The sequence below is a fragment of the Salmo trutta genome, chromosome 5 (genome assembly GCF_901001165.1).
Source record: "Salmo trutta chromosome 5, fSalTru1.1, whole genome shotgun sequence".
In the NCBI taxonomy this organism is placed as follows: domain Eukaryota; kingdom Metazoa; phylum Chordata; class Actinopteri; order Salmoniformes; family Salmonidae; genus Salmo; species Salmo trutta.
Window position 1 is genome coordinate 35,153,334 of NC_042961.1, and position 17,702 is coordinate 35,171,035.

At 43.8% G+C, this 17,702-nt stretch overlaps 1 protein-coding gene across 6 annotated transcripts in view; it reads left to right on the forward strand.

Moving 5' to 3' along the window:
* Positions 1-7,992, forward strand: part of LOC115194095 (inhibitor of growth protein 2) — a 28,911-nt gene extending 20,919 nt beyond the window's left edge. For 4 of the 6 annotated variants that reach the window (XM_029753455.1, XM_029753456.1, XM_029753458.1 and 1 more), the window contains 2 exons: positions 5,870-5,933; positions 6,314-7,992. In XM_029753455.1, coding sequence (XP_029609315.1) covers positions 5,870-5,933; positions 6,314-7,020 — 771 coding nt within the window. In that variant the 3' untranslated portion in view covers positions 7,021-7,992. The remainder of the gene's footprint in view (positions 1-5,869; positions 5,934-6,313) is intronic. The other 2 variants (XM_029753457.1, XM_029753460.1) reach the window with 1 other exon arrangement.
* Positions 7,993-17,702: the final 9,710 nt, after the last annotated feature.

Genomic DNA, 17,702 nt, shown 5'->3' on the forward strand with positions numbered 1-17,702 from the left:
GCTTCTGGGCCTGAGTAACAGGCAGTTTACTTTGGGCAAGCTTGTCATCCAGATGTCAAAATTCTGCCCCCTAGGCCAAAGAGGTTAAAACCGCATTCCAGCCGGTGTCTATTCCACAAGTTACCACCAGCTAAATCTATGATGTAAAAATGCCTATTTACTCTGTTCTATCTGACTGTGCAATCCACTGTCTCATCAGCCCAGCCAAGCAATTTACAAACTTGACTATTATAAAAAGCATCAAGACATTCTCACGTTTCTTTTGTATTGTATAAACCTTGTCTGTCTCTCCAACATTTACAACATTGTTTTAGTATTCAAATTCGATCTCCAGCAGTCACATAGTAATGAATATGTCAGTACGAGGCAGGCAGCATTTCTCAGCAAGTCAAAATCATGAATCAGCTGGCATCATTTTTATATATAAGAAATGTCATTGAAAAAATGTCAAACAAAATGAAGTGCAGCTAGTTTGCAGTCTTTCCAGCTTCAGCTGAGGTGATTGTGTTGGCTGTGTTGTTAGCTAGTGCCCTGACGAGCGAGCACATTTTCTATGCCATTTTCTTGCTTCATTAGCTCATTGTTATGGATGTATCCAAATAACGCTAGAAAAGTCTATGCAAACGCAGCTACTTTTCTGTTATTCTGGCTGCAAATTTTGACGTGACTGAGTTAGATGGCTAGCAAGCAAACAAGGGATAAGAACGTTGCCAGCCAGTGTGGCAAAAGAACATTTAGAACGAACGACTGGGTCGCGTCCGTGGATACAAAACAAAAGAACTGAACGACTGTGTCGCTTCTCTACCAATCGATAGAACAAATGACCAGCTGACTTGGGTAGAAACCCTAGATTCGTGTCAGGACTATGGTTGCAAAGGGTCAAACTTTCCAGTAAATTTCCATTTTTACGGAAGTTTTCCATGGGAAGTTAATCCCGGGAACTTTGGGAATTTTTGCTTAAATTCATCATAAAAGTTAGTTTATAACAGGGACCCTTTTTTTGTGGGATACACAAGGCAATCTTAGGTATTGTGGGATATTTTGGTTAAACTATCCCCAATTCAATGGAATTGCAACCCTCTGCATGCAACAATGCATTCTTCCATTACATGTGCAGTGCATTCTTCCATCACGCGTACAGCTGATTCTCAAGATCTTGCACACTAATGAGATTCTATTGAGCCCACACCACTACACTGTCTGAGCCAAGGACTACATGCTTTCTGGTAAGTTTTGATTACAATACTGGGTGGGGTGTTTTTTTGTTTTTTTTTGTGACATGATTTAAATAAAGAATAGTAAATAGTAGACTACAGCAAAGTGTGTTTAAATCATTTCTAACTTAACAATTTCTGCTAGTTAGTTGTTGCTACCATGTGGGTTTTAGCTTGCTTGAGCCTGCTAACTGAGTGTTAATTCACCTGTTTCCACACATGTTTCATTTTAAAACATTTGTTACAGAGGAATTGTATAACTGCTTAACTATTTATCTGTACATGGAATTGTATTTTTTACAAAAAAAATTCTAATCTTTACAGGATAGTGCCAAGGGCACCATCTGATGTGTGGAGACATTTCACTGCAGCTAATATAGAAGGAAAAGCTGTGTACATGGGAAAATACTGTGCCAAATCATATGTGAAGAATGCAACAAAGATGCAGAATCATCTGGCAAGTGCATGAAGTTCCCTCGGCGCTCACAACAAGCAACCTCTGACAAAAGTCCCTCTACTTCTATTCGAGGGGAAAATGATGAATCGGGCACATTATCAATAGCAACAGCTCATGGTCCTCCTGGAATCAGAAGTTTTTGTTGAATCAATGGAGGAACATAGAGAAATGTTGAATGTCTTGCTCGAGCTGTGTATGCAACTGGTTCACCTCAGATGCTCACAGGCAACGTGTATTGGAAGAGATTTCTGAATGGACTTTGCCCAGCATGCACTGCTCCAACCAGACATGCTTTATCTAATCATTTGCTGGATACAGAGTTCAACAGAGTTCAAGTGAAGGTCAAGCAAATCATAGAGAAAGCAGACCTATATTGCAATCATCTCTGATGGGTGGTCGAATGAGGAATAATTAACTATACAGTGAGGGGGAAAAAGTATTTGATCCCCTGCTGATTTTGTACGTTTGCCCACTGACAAAGAATTGATCAGTCTATAATTTTAATGGTAGGTTTATTTGAACAGTGAGAGACAGAATAACAACAAAAACGCATGTCAAAAATGTTATAAATTGATTTGCATTTTAATGAGGGAAATAAGTATTTGACCCCCTCTCAATCAGAAAGATTTCTGGCTCCCAGGTGTCTTTTATACAGGTAACGAGCCAAGATTAGGAGCACACTCTTAAAGGGAGTGCTCCTAATCTCAGTTTGTTACCTGTATAAGAGACACCTGTCCACAGAAGCAATCAATCAATCAATCAGATTCCAAACTCTCCACCATGGCCAAGACCAAAGAGCTCTCCAAGGATGTCAGGGACAAGATTGTAGACCTACACAAAGCTGGAATGGGCTACAAGACCATCGCCAAGCAGCTTGGTGAGAAGGTGACAACAGTTGGTGCGATTATTCGCAAATGGAAGAAACAAAAGAACTGTCAATCTCCCTCGGCCTGGGGCTCCATGCAAGATCTCACCTCGTGGAGTTGCAATGATCATGAGTACGGTGAGGAATCAGCCCAGAACTACACGGGAGGAACTTGTCAATGATCTCAAGGCAGCTGGGACCATTGTCACCAAGAAAACAGTTGGTAAAACACTACGCCGTGAAGGACTGAAATCCTGCAGCGCCCGCAAGGTCCCCCTGCTCAAGAAAGCACATATACATGCCAGTCTGAAGTTTGCCAATGAGCATCTGATGGATTCAGAGGACAACTGGGTGAAAATGTTGTGGTCACATGAGACCAAAATGGAGCTCTTTGGCATCAACTCAACTCGCCGTGTTTGGAGGAATGCTGCCTATGACTCCAAGAACACCATCCCCAACATCAACCATGGAGGTGGAAACATTATGCTTTGGGGGTGTTTTTCTGCTAAGGGGACAGGACAACTTCACCGCATCAAAAGGACGATGGACAGGGTCATGTACCGTCAAATCTTGGGTGAGAACCTCCTTCCCTCAGCCAGGGCATTGAAAATGGGTCGTGGATCGGTATAGCAGCATGACAATGACCCAAAACACACGGCCAAGGCAACAAAGGAGTGGCTCAAGAAGAAGCACATTAAGGTCCTGGAGTGGCCTAGCCAGTCTCCAGACCTTAATCCAATAGAAAATCTGTGGCGGGAGCTGAAGGTTCGAGTTGCCAAACGTCACCCTTGAAACCTTAATGATTTGGAGAAGATCTGCAAAGAGGAGTGGGACAAAATCCCTCCTGAGATGTGTGCAAACCTGGTGGCCAACTACAAGAAACGTCTGCCCTCGGTGGCAAAACCCTTGTTGGCAATCACAAAGTACTAAGTTATGTTTTGCAGAGGGGTGAAATACTTATTTCCCTCATTAAAATGCAAATCAATTTATAACATTTTTGACATGTTTTTCTGGATTTCTTTGTTATTCTGTCTCTCACTGTTCAAATAAACCTACCATTAAAATTATAGACTGATAATTTCTGTCAGTGGGCAAACGTACAAAATCAGCAGGGGATCAAATACTTTTTTCCCTCACTGTATCTCCACCCCTCAACCAGTATTCTACAAGAGCACAGACAAGAGGGACAACAGACACGCTGTCTCTACATTGCAGATGAGCTGAAGACAGTCATCAATGACCTTGGACCACAGAAGGTATTTGTATTGGTGACAGACAATGCTGTGAACATGAAGGCTGCTTGGTCTAAAGTGGAGAAGTTCTACCCTCACATCACACCCATTGGCTGTGCTGCTCATGCATTCAATCTGCTCCTCAAGGACGACATGGCAATGAAAACAATGGATACACACTAAGAGAGCCAAGGAAATGTTTAGGTATGTGAAGGGTCATCAAGTTCTCGCAGCAATCTACCTCACCAAGCAAAGTGAGAAGAATAAGTGCACCGCATTGAAGCTGCCCAGCAACACCTGTTGGGGTGGTGTTATCATGTTTGACAGTCTCCGGAAACTCCTGAAACCTATAGCAGTAGCCATTGCACGGATTGAGGAAGACAATGCCATCCTGTCTGATGTTCAGACTCTGCTTGCAGATGTAAGAGAAGAAATCCGTACTGCCCTGCCCACTTCACTGTTGCTCCAAGCAGAGGAAACTGCAGTTCTGAAATGCATCAAAAAGTGAAGACTTCTGCCTGAAGCCCATACACGCCGCAGCATACATGTTGGACCCCAAGTATGCTGGCAAGAGCATCCTGTCTGATGCAGAGATCAACAAGGCCTATAGTGTCATCACTACTGTCTCGCCACCTTGGCCTGGATGAGGACAGGGTTCTTGGCAGTCTGGCGAAGTACACTTCTAAGCAAGGGCTTTGGGATGGAGATGCAATATGGCAGTCGTGCCAACATATCTCATCAGCCACCTGGTGGAAGGGACTTTGTGGATCTGAGGCTCTTTCCCTTGATGCCTCCATCAGCCTCCAAATCTCACCAACATCAGTCGCCTCACAGCGCATCTGGTCCTTGTTTGGGAACACACACACCAAAGCACGCAACAGGCTGACCAATACAAGGGTTGAAAAATTGGTGGCCATCCGGGTAAATTTGAGGCTTTTTGAGCCTGACAATGAGCCATCCTCAACAAGGTTGTAAAGTGACAGTGAAGATGAGGTCTCAGAATATGATATTCAAGAGGTGGACAGTGAGGCGGTCCAGGAGGAAGACATGGAAGCCTGAGCGGAAGACAACCAAAGCTTTAGTTTCTAAACTATCATTTGACAGATGTATGTTGAAAATGTTTTTGGGAGATGCGATGGATCATTCAATATTCCCTTTTGTTCAGTGAAATCATCCCATGTGAGGAGTCAACACATTTTAATTAAATTACATTTTATTTGATTTCTATTGGAAGGATTTAATTATTTGCAATTATGTCTACTGATAAGGTTAAAGGTTTGTTTCTGTCTCCATATGATATGGTAAATATATCCAATGCAAAAAAATCTACATTTAAATGGTATTAATTTGAAAAGTTTCCACCTCTGATTATTCCCCAAAATGTGCAACCCGAGTTGGGACTATGTCTTGTGGAAGGATGAAATAGTATGAATAAATTAATCAATTTTAACGTTTTAAATGAAAATGTCATCATGATTTTAATATGTTGGTAACCGTGTGTGTGATCATGCCCGAGAAGCCGGTGTTTGGAGGATGTATTGGCACTGCTTGCCGGCCCTCAACTTAACACCCGTGCCAATATTTCCTCGAGACACCGGCTTCTCTGGCATTATCACTTAAATGTCTTTCTGCGAGTCTGTTGTGCGACGCACATGAACTGACGTTGCACTTGTATGCTATTCAAAACTATATGTTTACCATCAGATATAACGGCATTCTGCCTTGAGAAGTCAACTCACCAACAGCTCTTTATCTGTACAGCTGCCTTTTTTTTTTTTTTTCACCCCACTATGCTTCCTACTAGTGTTTTTTATTTTATTTTTATTTTTTTTCTCTCTCCATTCTTCTCCCCTCTGCTTCCATCAGAAAACCATGAATCACAACTTTATTCATTTGGACAATTTGTCTTTTTCACTTGTAAATGTCCACACTCACCGAAAATGACATTCGGTAGCTACTAGCTATGCTTCTATGAGCTGGATTTACCTGTCTTTGGAATTAATCATTTTTCGCTTGTATGTGATTTCGCAATTACTTGTGCTAATTTTGTTAGCATTCTGGTAATATACGGACAATGTTTTTTTATTTATTTTTGTTTTAGTGCCCCCTTGTGTTCTATGCTGGTAATACCGTATTTCCCAGGATGGCAGAAGAACAGAATGATGGTATGAAAATCTGGATACAGCCCAAGCCTACACGTGACTTCCTACAGGCCGTGCCCACAGCCATTGAGGCTGCTAGCTAGGACACCGGCACACCATTTTCCAGCTCATTACTCGTTTGTCAGATTGCTATTAGGGGATTTCCAGTGCTCCCAGAGTTTTGCAGTAGCTATTTTATACATGCATAAAATTGTGCTCACCAAATTTCTCATGCATTTTTCCCCTGTTCCTACCAGGGTCCTTAATGAGCACTTACATTTTCCCTGCCCACTGACTGATAGTGTCATATTATTTAATCCCTCATGATTATTCTACTCAGTAACTAAACAAATGCAGGAGACACCCATCCTGACAACTTTTTTCTCATTCTGTGTGCTTTGCAGAGGTCCTGAAGGAGGTTGACGATGTCTACGAGCGTTACCAGGGCGAGCAGGATGCGGCACAGCGTAAGAGGCTTCAGATCCAGCTGCAGCGGGCCCTCATCAGTAGCCAGGAGCTCGGCGACGAGAAGATCCATGTGGTTACCCAGATGACCGAGCTGGTAGAGAACCGTTCCCGCCAGATGGACTCCCTCTGCCTCCAGGAGCCCAGCGAGATCAGTGAGCGGGTCATCACCGAGCGGCGCTCCAGTTCTGTCCAGGAGGCGGCGGTGTCCACCCCTGCCGAGCGTTCCTCTGCACGCCGGCCGAGACGCCAGCGCAACAGTGAGAGCCGTGACTCCAACCACACCTTGGGGAATGGAGCGGTGATGGACGACCCGGCGGATGAGCTGCCCCTGCAGCCGCGGGAGAAAAGGTCCAAGTCGGCCAAGAAGAAGAAGCGCAAGGCCAAGCAGGAGCGCGACGCCTCGCCCGTGGAGTTCACCATCGACCCCAACGAGCCCACCTACTGCCTGTGCGAGCAGGTGTCATACGGCGAGATGATCGGCTGCGATAATGACGCGTGCCCCATCGAGTGGTTCCACTTCTCCTGCGTGGGGCTCACCTACAAGCCCAAGGGGAAGTGGTTCTGTCCCAAGTGCAGAGGGGACAACGAAAAGACTATGGACAAAAACCTGGACAAGAACAAAAAGGACCGGAGGTCCAGGTAGTAGTTACAAGTCCTCCGTCCGTTGTCCCTTTCCTCTCGGAACATTGTTGAACTGAGGGTTGAGTTTACCAAAGTGATTCATTCAAGGGATGACGAAATGTCAAGTTCTGAGAGCAATTGAACACTATTGAACTGAACTGAACTGAACTGCGAAGTCTGATGTTGACTGTAAGGATCCTCCGCCTAAGCTGCCATCTTCTGTCTGTATCGTGTGTTACTTAACTTCCGTTCCAACAAGTGTATTGATTAACTCGAGAAGCAAATTTTGGCTTACTTGCCCATTTGGAAATGTTTATTTGATGTAATGTATCTGAATGAATGATGTCCTTTTTGTAAAAAAATAATACATTATGTTTGGCCCATTTTTCTTAGTTGAGTAAGCTTTTAGTTTCTTTTGTGTTAAAATAAGTCTGTCCCAAATCAGTGCGTCTCGATTCATGACGGGGCTAAATAGATGATTGTGCAATGTTTTTTATTTTGTATGGCTGACAGAGGGGTAGTTTGCGCTGTTTCTGTGAAGTGTTCATCTGAGTTGGGATTTCACACGAATTTCACATTTTAGGTTATTTTATGATTTCCCAACTGTCATTTCAATTGACCATCCACAGGTGCAGCACTCTAATTTGCTAAAAAGTGATGGTCGGTCTGGAATGGGATTTCATATTTGTGGAGACGGTCTACGTTTTCTGTATATCCATTAAAACAGTTATACTGGTGAGAGGGGAACCAATTTATTACTTTTATATCTGTTTCGCTACACCCGCAATAACATCTGCTAAGTAAGTGTATGCGACCAATAAAATTTTACTTGAATCCTTTTCTTGAAATATACATTTCACATTCCATTCTTCTGCTTTTCAGGTCATATTGTTAAACTGAAGTGTTTCAGTAAGTAAAGATATTTCCAAATACTCATAAATAACATGAGTATCACAAAGAAATAAAGTTTCCCAAAACAAACTCCACTCCTACATGCGTCTCTGGCTGTCCAATTTGTCTTCATCCTCGCTACTACTGTACATGGGTATCAGGGAAGAGGACAGACAGGATGTTGCAGGCCTCCAGGTCCTATAGCAGGGGTGCCCAACCAGTCGGTCTACTGGTCGATCGTGGAGTGCTTGCCAGTCGATTGTGAGATTATACTTCAACTAAAATTCAGCCACATAAATCGATGCCTATAATCTCTTTGTTTTAATGTTCAACAGTCCTCCATTAACACCAATGTCTGAAAAGTCATGTGATTTACATAAAATATGACCAGTCCCTGCCCACTTATTGACATATGCCTAGTTAGAGAGGTCAAATGCTGCCCGCCAACTCAAAGTCGAGGTCACGGTGATGCCAGGCAGGTAGCTAGCTAACTTTGTAGCCAGATTTGTTCTTAAGTTGTTCGATCGACAATAGCAATGAGTGAAGGGAAGGATACAAAAAAAGGAATGGGAGGAGGATTATTTTCATGTCAAACTCAAAATGTGTATGCCTCATCTGCCATAATAGCATCGATATCCCAAAGAAAAGTAACGACATATTAAAACCACACACAAAACCCAGGAAAGAGATTTTCCAGCAAAGACTGAATTACGAAGGGTACAAGAACTAAAAAAATAAACTGGCAGAGAAGAAGAGGGAATAGCGGAGAACCTCGAGGATCAACTGAAGGATATTGACAACTGCGAGTGGTTATGGAGTGGCAGGTAGCCTAGAGCGTTGGACTAGTAACCGAAAGGTTGCAAGATCGAATCCCCGAGCTGACAAGGTAAAAATCTGGTTCTGCCCCTGAACAAGGCCGTTAACCCACTAGGCCGTCATTGAAAATAAGAATTTGTTCTTAACTGACTTGCCTAGTTAAATGTAAAATAAATTCCCTCCAGTTTGACAAGTCCACAGATATGGTAAATGTGGCACAGTTATGCATTTTCCTCGGAATGGCATTTGACATGAGTTCAAAGGAGGAACAACTCGCCATTTTGCCACTGAAAGGACATACAAGGGGCGAAGATATTTTTCCATCTTTTATGGAGTTTGCTAACAAATTCCAACTGCCCTTTTGTAAGCTTGTCTCCATTACTACCAATGGGGCACCCGCTATGGTAGGCCGCATTAGTGGGTTCGTTACATTGTGCAAACAAGATTATTATTTCCCGAACTTTTAGTTATTATTGCGTAATTCATCCGCAAGCTTTGTGCAGGAAGATGTTAAACATGAAAGAGGTGATGGATGTTGCGATGAAGATTGTGTGTTCTATTTGAGCAAGAAGCCTACAGCGGAGGCTATTTCGCGCTCACTTAGGAGAGACGGAAGCGTAGCACACAGTGCGGTGGCTGAGCCGAGGTACATTTTTAGGGATATTCAGTGAGTCGTTGCCTGAAATCTCCAAACATGCAGAATATGCACAGCTAGAGGACATACAATGGCTCTTAGATTTAGCTTTTCTCACTGACCTAACTTACATGCTTTGCGTTTCATAGCGGCAGGTCCATACTCAGTGTTGTGTTGTGTTTCATACATTTTGTTGGTTGGTTTAGATTTAGAGACTGGTAGATCTCATCAGGCTGGCAAATAGGATCAGCTCACCTGTGTGAACAATCAACACACAAATGCCATGAATTGTCACTTTACTATCACCTGGGTGTCACACACTAGTGGCACTCAGTAAATAAACAAATTGTAACTCCCTCAACTTTTACCTAACACACATGTTTCTATCACTTGTCTGTGAGCGTGGCTTCAGAAAGTATTAATACCCCTTGACTTTTTCCACATTTTATTGTTACAGCGTGAATTCAAAATGGATGAAATAGATTTCTGACCTATCTCAACACAATACCCCATAATGACAATGAAAACATGTTTTTAGAAATTTTAGCGATTAAAAAAAAAGAATTCTCCCATTTACATAAGTATTTACACCCCTGAGTCAATACTTGGTAGAAGCACATTTGGCAGTGATTACAGCTGTGGGTATTTCTGAGTTAGTCTCTAATAGCTTTCCACACTTGGATTGTGCAACATGTGCCCATTATTCTTTAAAACATTCTTTAAGATCTGATAAATTGATGATCCTTGCTAGGCAACCATTTTCAGGTCTTGCCATTGATTTTCAGGTAGATTTAAGCCAAAACTGTAACTGGGTCACTCAGGAACATTCACAATCTTCTTGGTAAGCAACTCCAGTGTAGATTTTGCCTACTGTTTTAGATTATTGTCATGCTGAAATGTGAATTCCTCTCCCAATGTCTGGCAGAAATCAGACTGAACCACGTTTTTCCTGGGTTTAGCACCATTCCATTTAATTTTTTTATCCTGAAAAACTCCCCAGTCCTTAATAATTACAAGCATACTCATGACAAGATGCAGACACCACTATGCTTGAATATGTAGTGGTATTCAGTAATGCGTTGTATTGGTTTTGCCCCTAACATAACACTTTGAATTCATGACCAAAAGTGAATTGCTTTGCCACATTCTTTGCAGTATTACTTTAATGCCTTGTTGCAAACAGGATTCATGTTTTGGAATCTTTTTATTCTGTACAGGCTTCCTTCTTTTCACTCTGTCAATTTAGTTAGTATTGTGGTGTAACTACAATGTTGTTGATACATCCTAATTTTTCTATCACAGCCAATGAACTCTATAACTGTTTTAAAGTCACCATAGGCCTCACGGTGAAGTCCTTGAGCCGCTTCCTTCCTCTCCGGCAACTGAGTTATGAAGGACGCCTGTATCTTTGTAGTGACTGGGTGTATTGATACACCATCCAAAGTGTAATTAATAACTTCACCCTTCTTTGCGAGGCATTGGAAAACCTCCCTGATCTTTGTGGTTGAAATTCACTGCTTGACTGAGGGACCTTACAGATAATTGTATATGTGGGGTACAGGAATTAGGAAGTCATATGAAAATCATGTTAAACACTATTATTGCACACAGTGAGTCCATGCAACTAATGTCAAATCAAATTTTATTGGTCGCATACATATGTTTAGGAGATGTTATTGCGGCTGTAGCGAAATGCTTGTGTTTCTAGCTCCAACTGTGCAGTAATATCTAACAATTTCACAACAATACACACAATACACACACATCTAAGTAAAGGAATGAAATTAAGAATAGAGTCCATGCATCTTATTATGTGAATTGTTAAGCACATTTTTACTCCTCCTGAACTTATTTCAGCTTGCCATAACAAAGGGGTTGAAAACATATTAACTCAATTGATTGGAATTAATTGGAAAAAAATACATAATTCCACTTTTACATTATGGGTATTGTGTTCAGGCCAGTAATTTTTTTTAAATCGAATTTAAATTCAGGCTGTAATACAACCAAATGTGGAAAAAATAAAGGGTGTCAATACTTTCCAAAGGCATCATATGTGTGCACATAAACATAATCATCACATTTCTCTAAAAAGGCAAAAATGGCATGAAACTCCAAGGTAATCTCTGTCCTACCTGCTAGTAGAATGGATGTTTCTCCTCTCTCAGGGATATAAATCTGGTTGGACACTCCTAGCATCAGGCTCCTGTAGCCAGAGATAGTCTTGTGTGACCCCAAAGGCGACTCTGCTGGCATCATCTGTGATCGCCACACAACAGACTCCAGGCTCATTCTTCAATCATTTCCTTACCTTCAGAAGTTTAAAAAATGCAATAATTTAAAACATATTGGGTGGGGAGAGATCAAATAATGTAGCTTGTGTACTTATATGGACAATTGTGTCGACAGTGATCACAGATGGACAATAAAGTTATTTGAATTTGAATCTGGCTTGATACTGTACATACTGTGCCTTTCTGCAGGTCCCAGAGGGTGAGGTAGGGTGTATGTTGAGCCTGGCTGTAGTTGGCCAGGACCAGATGTCCCCCAGGGTGAGTGAGGGCGATGATGTGACGGGTCAGCAAGGACGTCCTGGCCTCCAGGATATGGAGGTGTTCCTGGGACTTCCGCTGAACACATTGAGGTGGTGGGAGAAATAGCAGTTGATAGAGAGGGGTAGAGAGGAGATCAGAGGGATGGAGAGACATCACATTAGTTAGTTAAACTCTGTAGAGCCAGCCACATATTCAGAGCACACAAGTAAAATAGTAGACATGGCGCACACACAAACACTTTACCTGTTGGTCCCCACCGAGGAGGTATTGGTCTATGGAGTTGTATGTCTCCCTGTCCAACCTGCGCTGCTCCCTTTGCGCCTCCCTTTTCGTCCTCCTCTTAGCAGAGTGGCTCTCTGTCCTTCCTTCCCAGGGCATCACCTGAGCTACGGTTAATAGTAATCCACAGGGCAATATAAATGTGTATATTGTTACAGCTACAACACTGGAGTGTTCAGAATTATTGAGAGCATTAGACTACAGGGTAATAGCAAGGTAATAAAATAGTAACACTGAAAACAAGTTATGCTGGATTTTTGGACAGATAGCTTAGCTTGCACTACTTTTCTGGTAGAGTCTCTGGTTTTGTTACCTGTGGTCTCCTTAATGATGGTAGTATCCGGGACTGCCTGTCTCTGACGGTGCTGCTGGACACTTTGATATACCCATACTCTAGGTCCCACACTACCAGATGGTCCCTATAACACCCAACAGTCCAAATAAAATAGGTTATGACAATATAAGTGTTTTAAAAAAGTGTTAGCCTTCCACATCCCAAAACCGGTTCACAACAATGGGGAAAACCGTATTAGGGGCAACAATGAACACAACATTGTTAAGCTGTGCAAGAATTAGGATGCTAGAGGGTATTATTTCTCTGAAGTAACTGACTCCGAGGGACTGTTTTTGGAGTGTGGTGTTTCAGGTAGTGGACTAAGTTAGTTGGTGCTTGTTTCAAGTAACCAACTCTCTCTCACCTTGTCTCAGACAAGCCCAGGAGTAGCTGTTCGACCGGGAGCCTTTATTTGTGTCGGGGACAGGGGACGATGTAAAGACCAGACTGTCTCTTAAGCTAGATTCTCTTGAACAGGTCATAGACCAGCAGAGTCTATGGAGTCAAGTGTGACAGAAGCTTAGACTAGGCTTTAGCTCAATCGGCTAACATAGTCTTGTTGCATGCAGGAGACCTGAGCTCGAACCTAGGTAGTCACAAATGTAGAGCACATATTTCACTACAGGTACGCTACTGTCAACTAATGAGGTGACTTCAATCCATGAAGTGAAACAACAGTGTAGAGCAGAGTGGATTCAATATGGATACCAGGCAAATTGATAAATTAGTTGATGACCTGGAATATGGGTGAAGGGGTGTCAGTGAAGGTGGCTGTCCCTCTGTCTGTCAGGATGTACAGCTTCATGTCATGGGCCAAGGCCATGTCGGTGTTGCCATGGAGACCGTAATCCACTCTGACTGGCCACCCTGTGAACCTTGACCTGGCCAGGTTCCAGACCCGCACCGTGTAGAGTCGTAGGGATCTGCACACCTCGTAGCTGTCACCAGAGGGAGACAGAGACCCTGGAAAGATCAAGACGTCATAGCAGATACCTGGGGCACAACTTAATTGTCTAAAGTGGCTTCCTTCCTCCTTGTCATCGCCTTCAACTGCATTGATGTGAAAGGCAGGGCAGGAGAAGCAAATTCCCAGTAGGCATCTACACATCTCGTCTATGCCATGTAAATAGAACAGTGAATATGAAGGAGAGGAGATGAGATGAGAGGAGGATATACATTTAGAGTATTGAGATGTCCCCAATTACATGCTAAAAAGGAAATAAAAATAAGAAAATTTAAAAATACACAGTACTACTTAAACAACACAGAAAATACTAATACCAATATTATTTAAACATTAACAATACAGAAAAATAGTACAGTAAATACTATATTCTTGATAAAACCTACTGTTGGTGTTTCCTCATGGGGAGGACCTCCTCTGTGTTGTCCCTCCTCACCTTGTGGACGTTGTAGGTGAGGGTCTGATCGTTGACCCAGGAGGACAGGTCCCACAGCCTTAGGTACCTCTACCCACTGCACACCCCCAGACAGAACCGCAGTGTCACGCCCTGACCATAGAGAGCCCTCGGGGTGCACTGGGTGGGTTTCACGGAAGAATACTGTACCGAGTTATCTAGCTGAATAAACTAAGTTTGAGCCTATTCCTGGAAACATTGAACCACTGTAGTTTACATCAATTATAATTTCTAAAGTGAAGTTGGAAAAGTTATATTTGAGTGTTTCAGTGAATGGTTAGTGTTTTTTGATATAAATATGAACTTGATTGAACAAAACATGCATGTATTGTATAACATAATGTCCTAGGTGTGTCATCTGATGAAGATCATCAAAGGTTAGTGCTGCATTTAGCTGTGGTTTGGGTTTATGTGACATTATATGCTAGCTTGAAAAATGGGTGTCCGATTTCAAAAAGGCTTTACAACGAAAGCAAAACAATAGATTATGTCAGCAGAGTACCCAGCCAGAAATAATCAGACACCCATTTTTCAAGCTAGCATATAATGTCACATAAACCCAAACCACAGCTAAATGCAGCACTAACCTTTGATGATCTTCATCAGATGACACACCTAGGACATTATGTTATACAATACATGCATGTTTTGTTCAATCAAGTTCATATTTATATCAAAAAACAGCTTTTTACATTAGCATGTGACTAGCATGTGACTAGCATTCCCACCGAACACTTCCGGTGAATTTACTAAATTACTCACGATAAACGTTCACAAAAAACATAACAATTATTTTAAGAATTATAGATACAGACCTCCTATATGCACTCGCTATGTCCGATTTTAAAATAGCTTTTCGGTGAAAGCACATTTTGCAATAATCTAAGTAGATAGCCCGGCATCACAGGGCTAGCTATTTAGACACCCACCAAGTTTAGCCCTCACCAAAGTCAGATTTACTATAAGAAAAATGTTATTACCTTTGCTGTTCTTCGTCAGAATGCACTCCCAGGACTTCTACTTCATAAACAAATGTTGGTTTGGTCCCAAGCGCCTCCAGTATCATTGTTTTCAGATCGACCACTTACAAAATGCGCTAATGTTTTTCAGCCAGGGCCTGCAAAGCCACTATTCAGCTTTTTGGCGCCTTCTGAGAGCCTATGGGAGCATTAGAAAATGTCACGTCATGCCAGAGATCCCCTGTTTTGGTTAGAGATGATCAAGAAGGCCATGAAATGGTCAGAGAGAGCGCTTCCTGTTTGGAATCTTCTCAGGTTTTGGCCTGCCAAATGAGTTATGTTATACTCACAGACACCATTCAAACAGTTTTAGAAACTTTGGAGTGTTTTCTATCCAAAGCTAATAATTATATGCATATTCTAGTTACTGGGCAGGAGTAGTAACCAGATTAAATCAGGTATGTTTTTTATCCGGCCGTGCAAATACTGCCCCCTATCCCCAACAGGTTATCCTCCCCACGTCTACCTTTGACTCATTTCTCTCTGCCTCCTTCTTTCCATTCCTCTCCTCTTTTGACCTCACCCTCTCACCGTCCCCCCCTACTCACAAGGCAGGCAATACGCTTGACCTCATCTTTACTAGAGGCTGTTCTTCTACTAATCTCACTGCAACTCCCCTCCAAGTCTCCGACCACTACCTTGTATCCTTTTCCCTCTCGCTCTCCTCCAACACTACTCACTCTGCCCCTACTCAGATGGTATTGCGTCGTCGCAACCTTCGCTCTCTCTCTCCTGCTACTCTCTCCTCTTCCATCCTATCATCTCTTCCCTCTGCTCAATCCTTCTCCAACCAATCTCCTGATTCTGCCTCCTCAACCCTCCTCTCCTCCCTTTCTGCATCCTTTGACTCTCTATGTCCCCTATCCTCCCGGCCGGCTCGGTCCTCCGCTCCTGCTCCATGGCTTGACGACTCATTGCGAACTCACAGAACAGGGCTCCGGACAGCTGAGCGGAAATGGAGGAAAACTAGCCTCCCTGCGGACCTGGCATCTTTTCACTCCCTCCTCTCTACATTTCCTTCCTCTGTTTCTGCTGCTAAAGCCACTTTCTACCACTCTAAATTCCAAGCATCTGCCTCAAACCCTAGGAAGCTCTTTGCCACCTTCTCCTCCCTCCTGAATCCTCCCTCGCCCCCTCCCTCTCTGCGGATGACTTCGTCAACCATTTTGAAAAGAAGGTTGACGACATCCGATCCTCGTTTGTTAAGTCAAACGACACCGCTGGTCCTGCTCACATTGCCCTACCCTATGCTTTGACCTCTTTCTCCCCTCTTTCTCCAGATGAAATCTTGCGACTTGTGACGGCCGGCCGCCCAACAACCTGCCCGCTTGACCCTATCCCCTCCTCTCTTCTCCAGACCATTTCCGGAGACCTTCCCCCTTACCTCATCAACTCATCCTTGACCGCTGGCTACGTCCCTTCCGTCTTCAAGAGAGCGAGAGTTGCAACCCTTCTCAAAAAACCTATGCTCGATCCCTCCGATGTCAACAACTACAGACCAGTATCCCTTCTTTCTTTTCTCTCCAAAACTTTTGAGCGTGCCGTCCTTGGCCAGCTCTCTTGCTATCTCTCTCAGAATGACCTTCTTGATCCAAATCAGTCAGGTTTCAAGACTGGTCATTCAACTGGGACTGTTCTTCTCTGTGTCACGGAGGCGCTCAGCACTGCTAAAGCTAACTCTCTCTCCTCTGCTCTCATCCTTCTAGACCTATCGGCTGCCTTTGATACTGTGAACCATCAGATCCTCCTCTCCACCCTCTCCGAGTTGGGCATCTCCGGCGCGGCTCAATCTTGGATTGCGTCCTACCTGACAGGTCGCTCCTACCAGGTGGCGTGGCGAGAATCCGTCTCCGCACCACGTGCTCTCACCACTGGTGTCCCCCAGGGCTCAGTTCTAGGCCCTCTCCTATTCTCGCTATACACCAAGTCACTTGGCTCTGTCATATCCTCACATGGTCTCTCCTATCATTGCTACGCAGACGACACACAATTAATCTTCTCCTTTCCCCCTTCTGATAACCAGGTGGCGAATCGCATCTCTGCATGTCTGGCAGACATATCAGTGTGGATGACGGATCACCACCTCAAGCTGAACCTCGGCAAGACGGAGCTGCTCTTCCTCCCGGGGAAGGACTGCCCGTTCCATGATCTCGCCATCACGGTTGACAACTCCATTGTGTCCTCCTCCCAGAGTGCTAAGAACCTTGGCGTGACCCTGGACAACACCCTGTCGTTCTCCGCTAACATCAAGGCGGTGACCCGATCCTGTAGGTTCATGCTCTACAACATTCGCAGAGTACGACCCTGCCTTAGACAGGAAGCGGCGCAGGTCCTAATCCAGGCACTTGTCATCTCCCGTCTGGATTACTGCAACTCGCTGTTGGCGGGGCTCCCTGCCCGTGCCATTAAACCCCTACAACTCATCCAGAATGCCGCAGCCCGTCTGGTGTTCAACCTTCCCAAGTTCTCTCACATCACCCCGCTCCTCCGCACACTCCACTGGCTTCCAGTTGAAGCTCGCATCTGCTACAAGACCATGGTGCTTGCCTACGGAGCTGTGAGGGGAATGGCACCTCCGTACCTTCAGGCTCTGATCAGTCCCTACACCCAAAGAAGGGCACTGCGTTCATCCACCTCTGGCCTGCTCGCCTCCCTACCTCTGCGGAAGCACAGTTCCCACTCAGCCCAGTCAAAACTGTTCGCTGCTCTGGCACCCCAATGGTGGAACAAGCTCCCTCACGACGCCAGGACAGCGGAG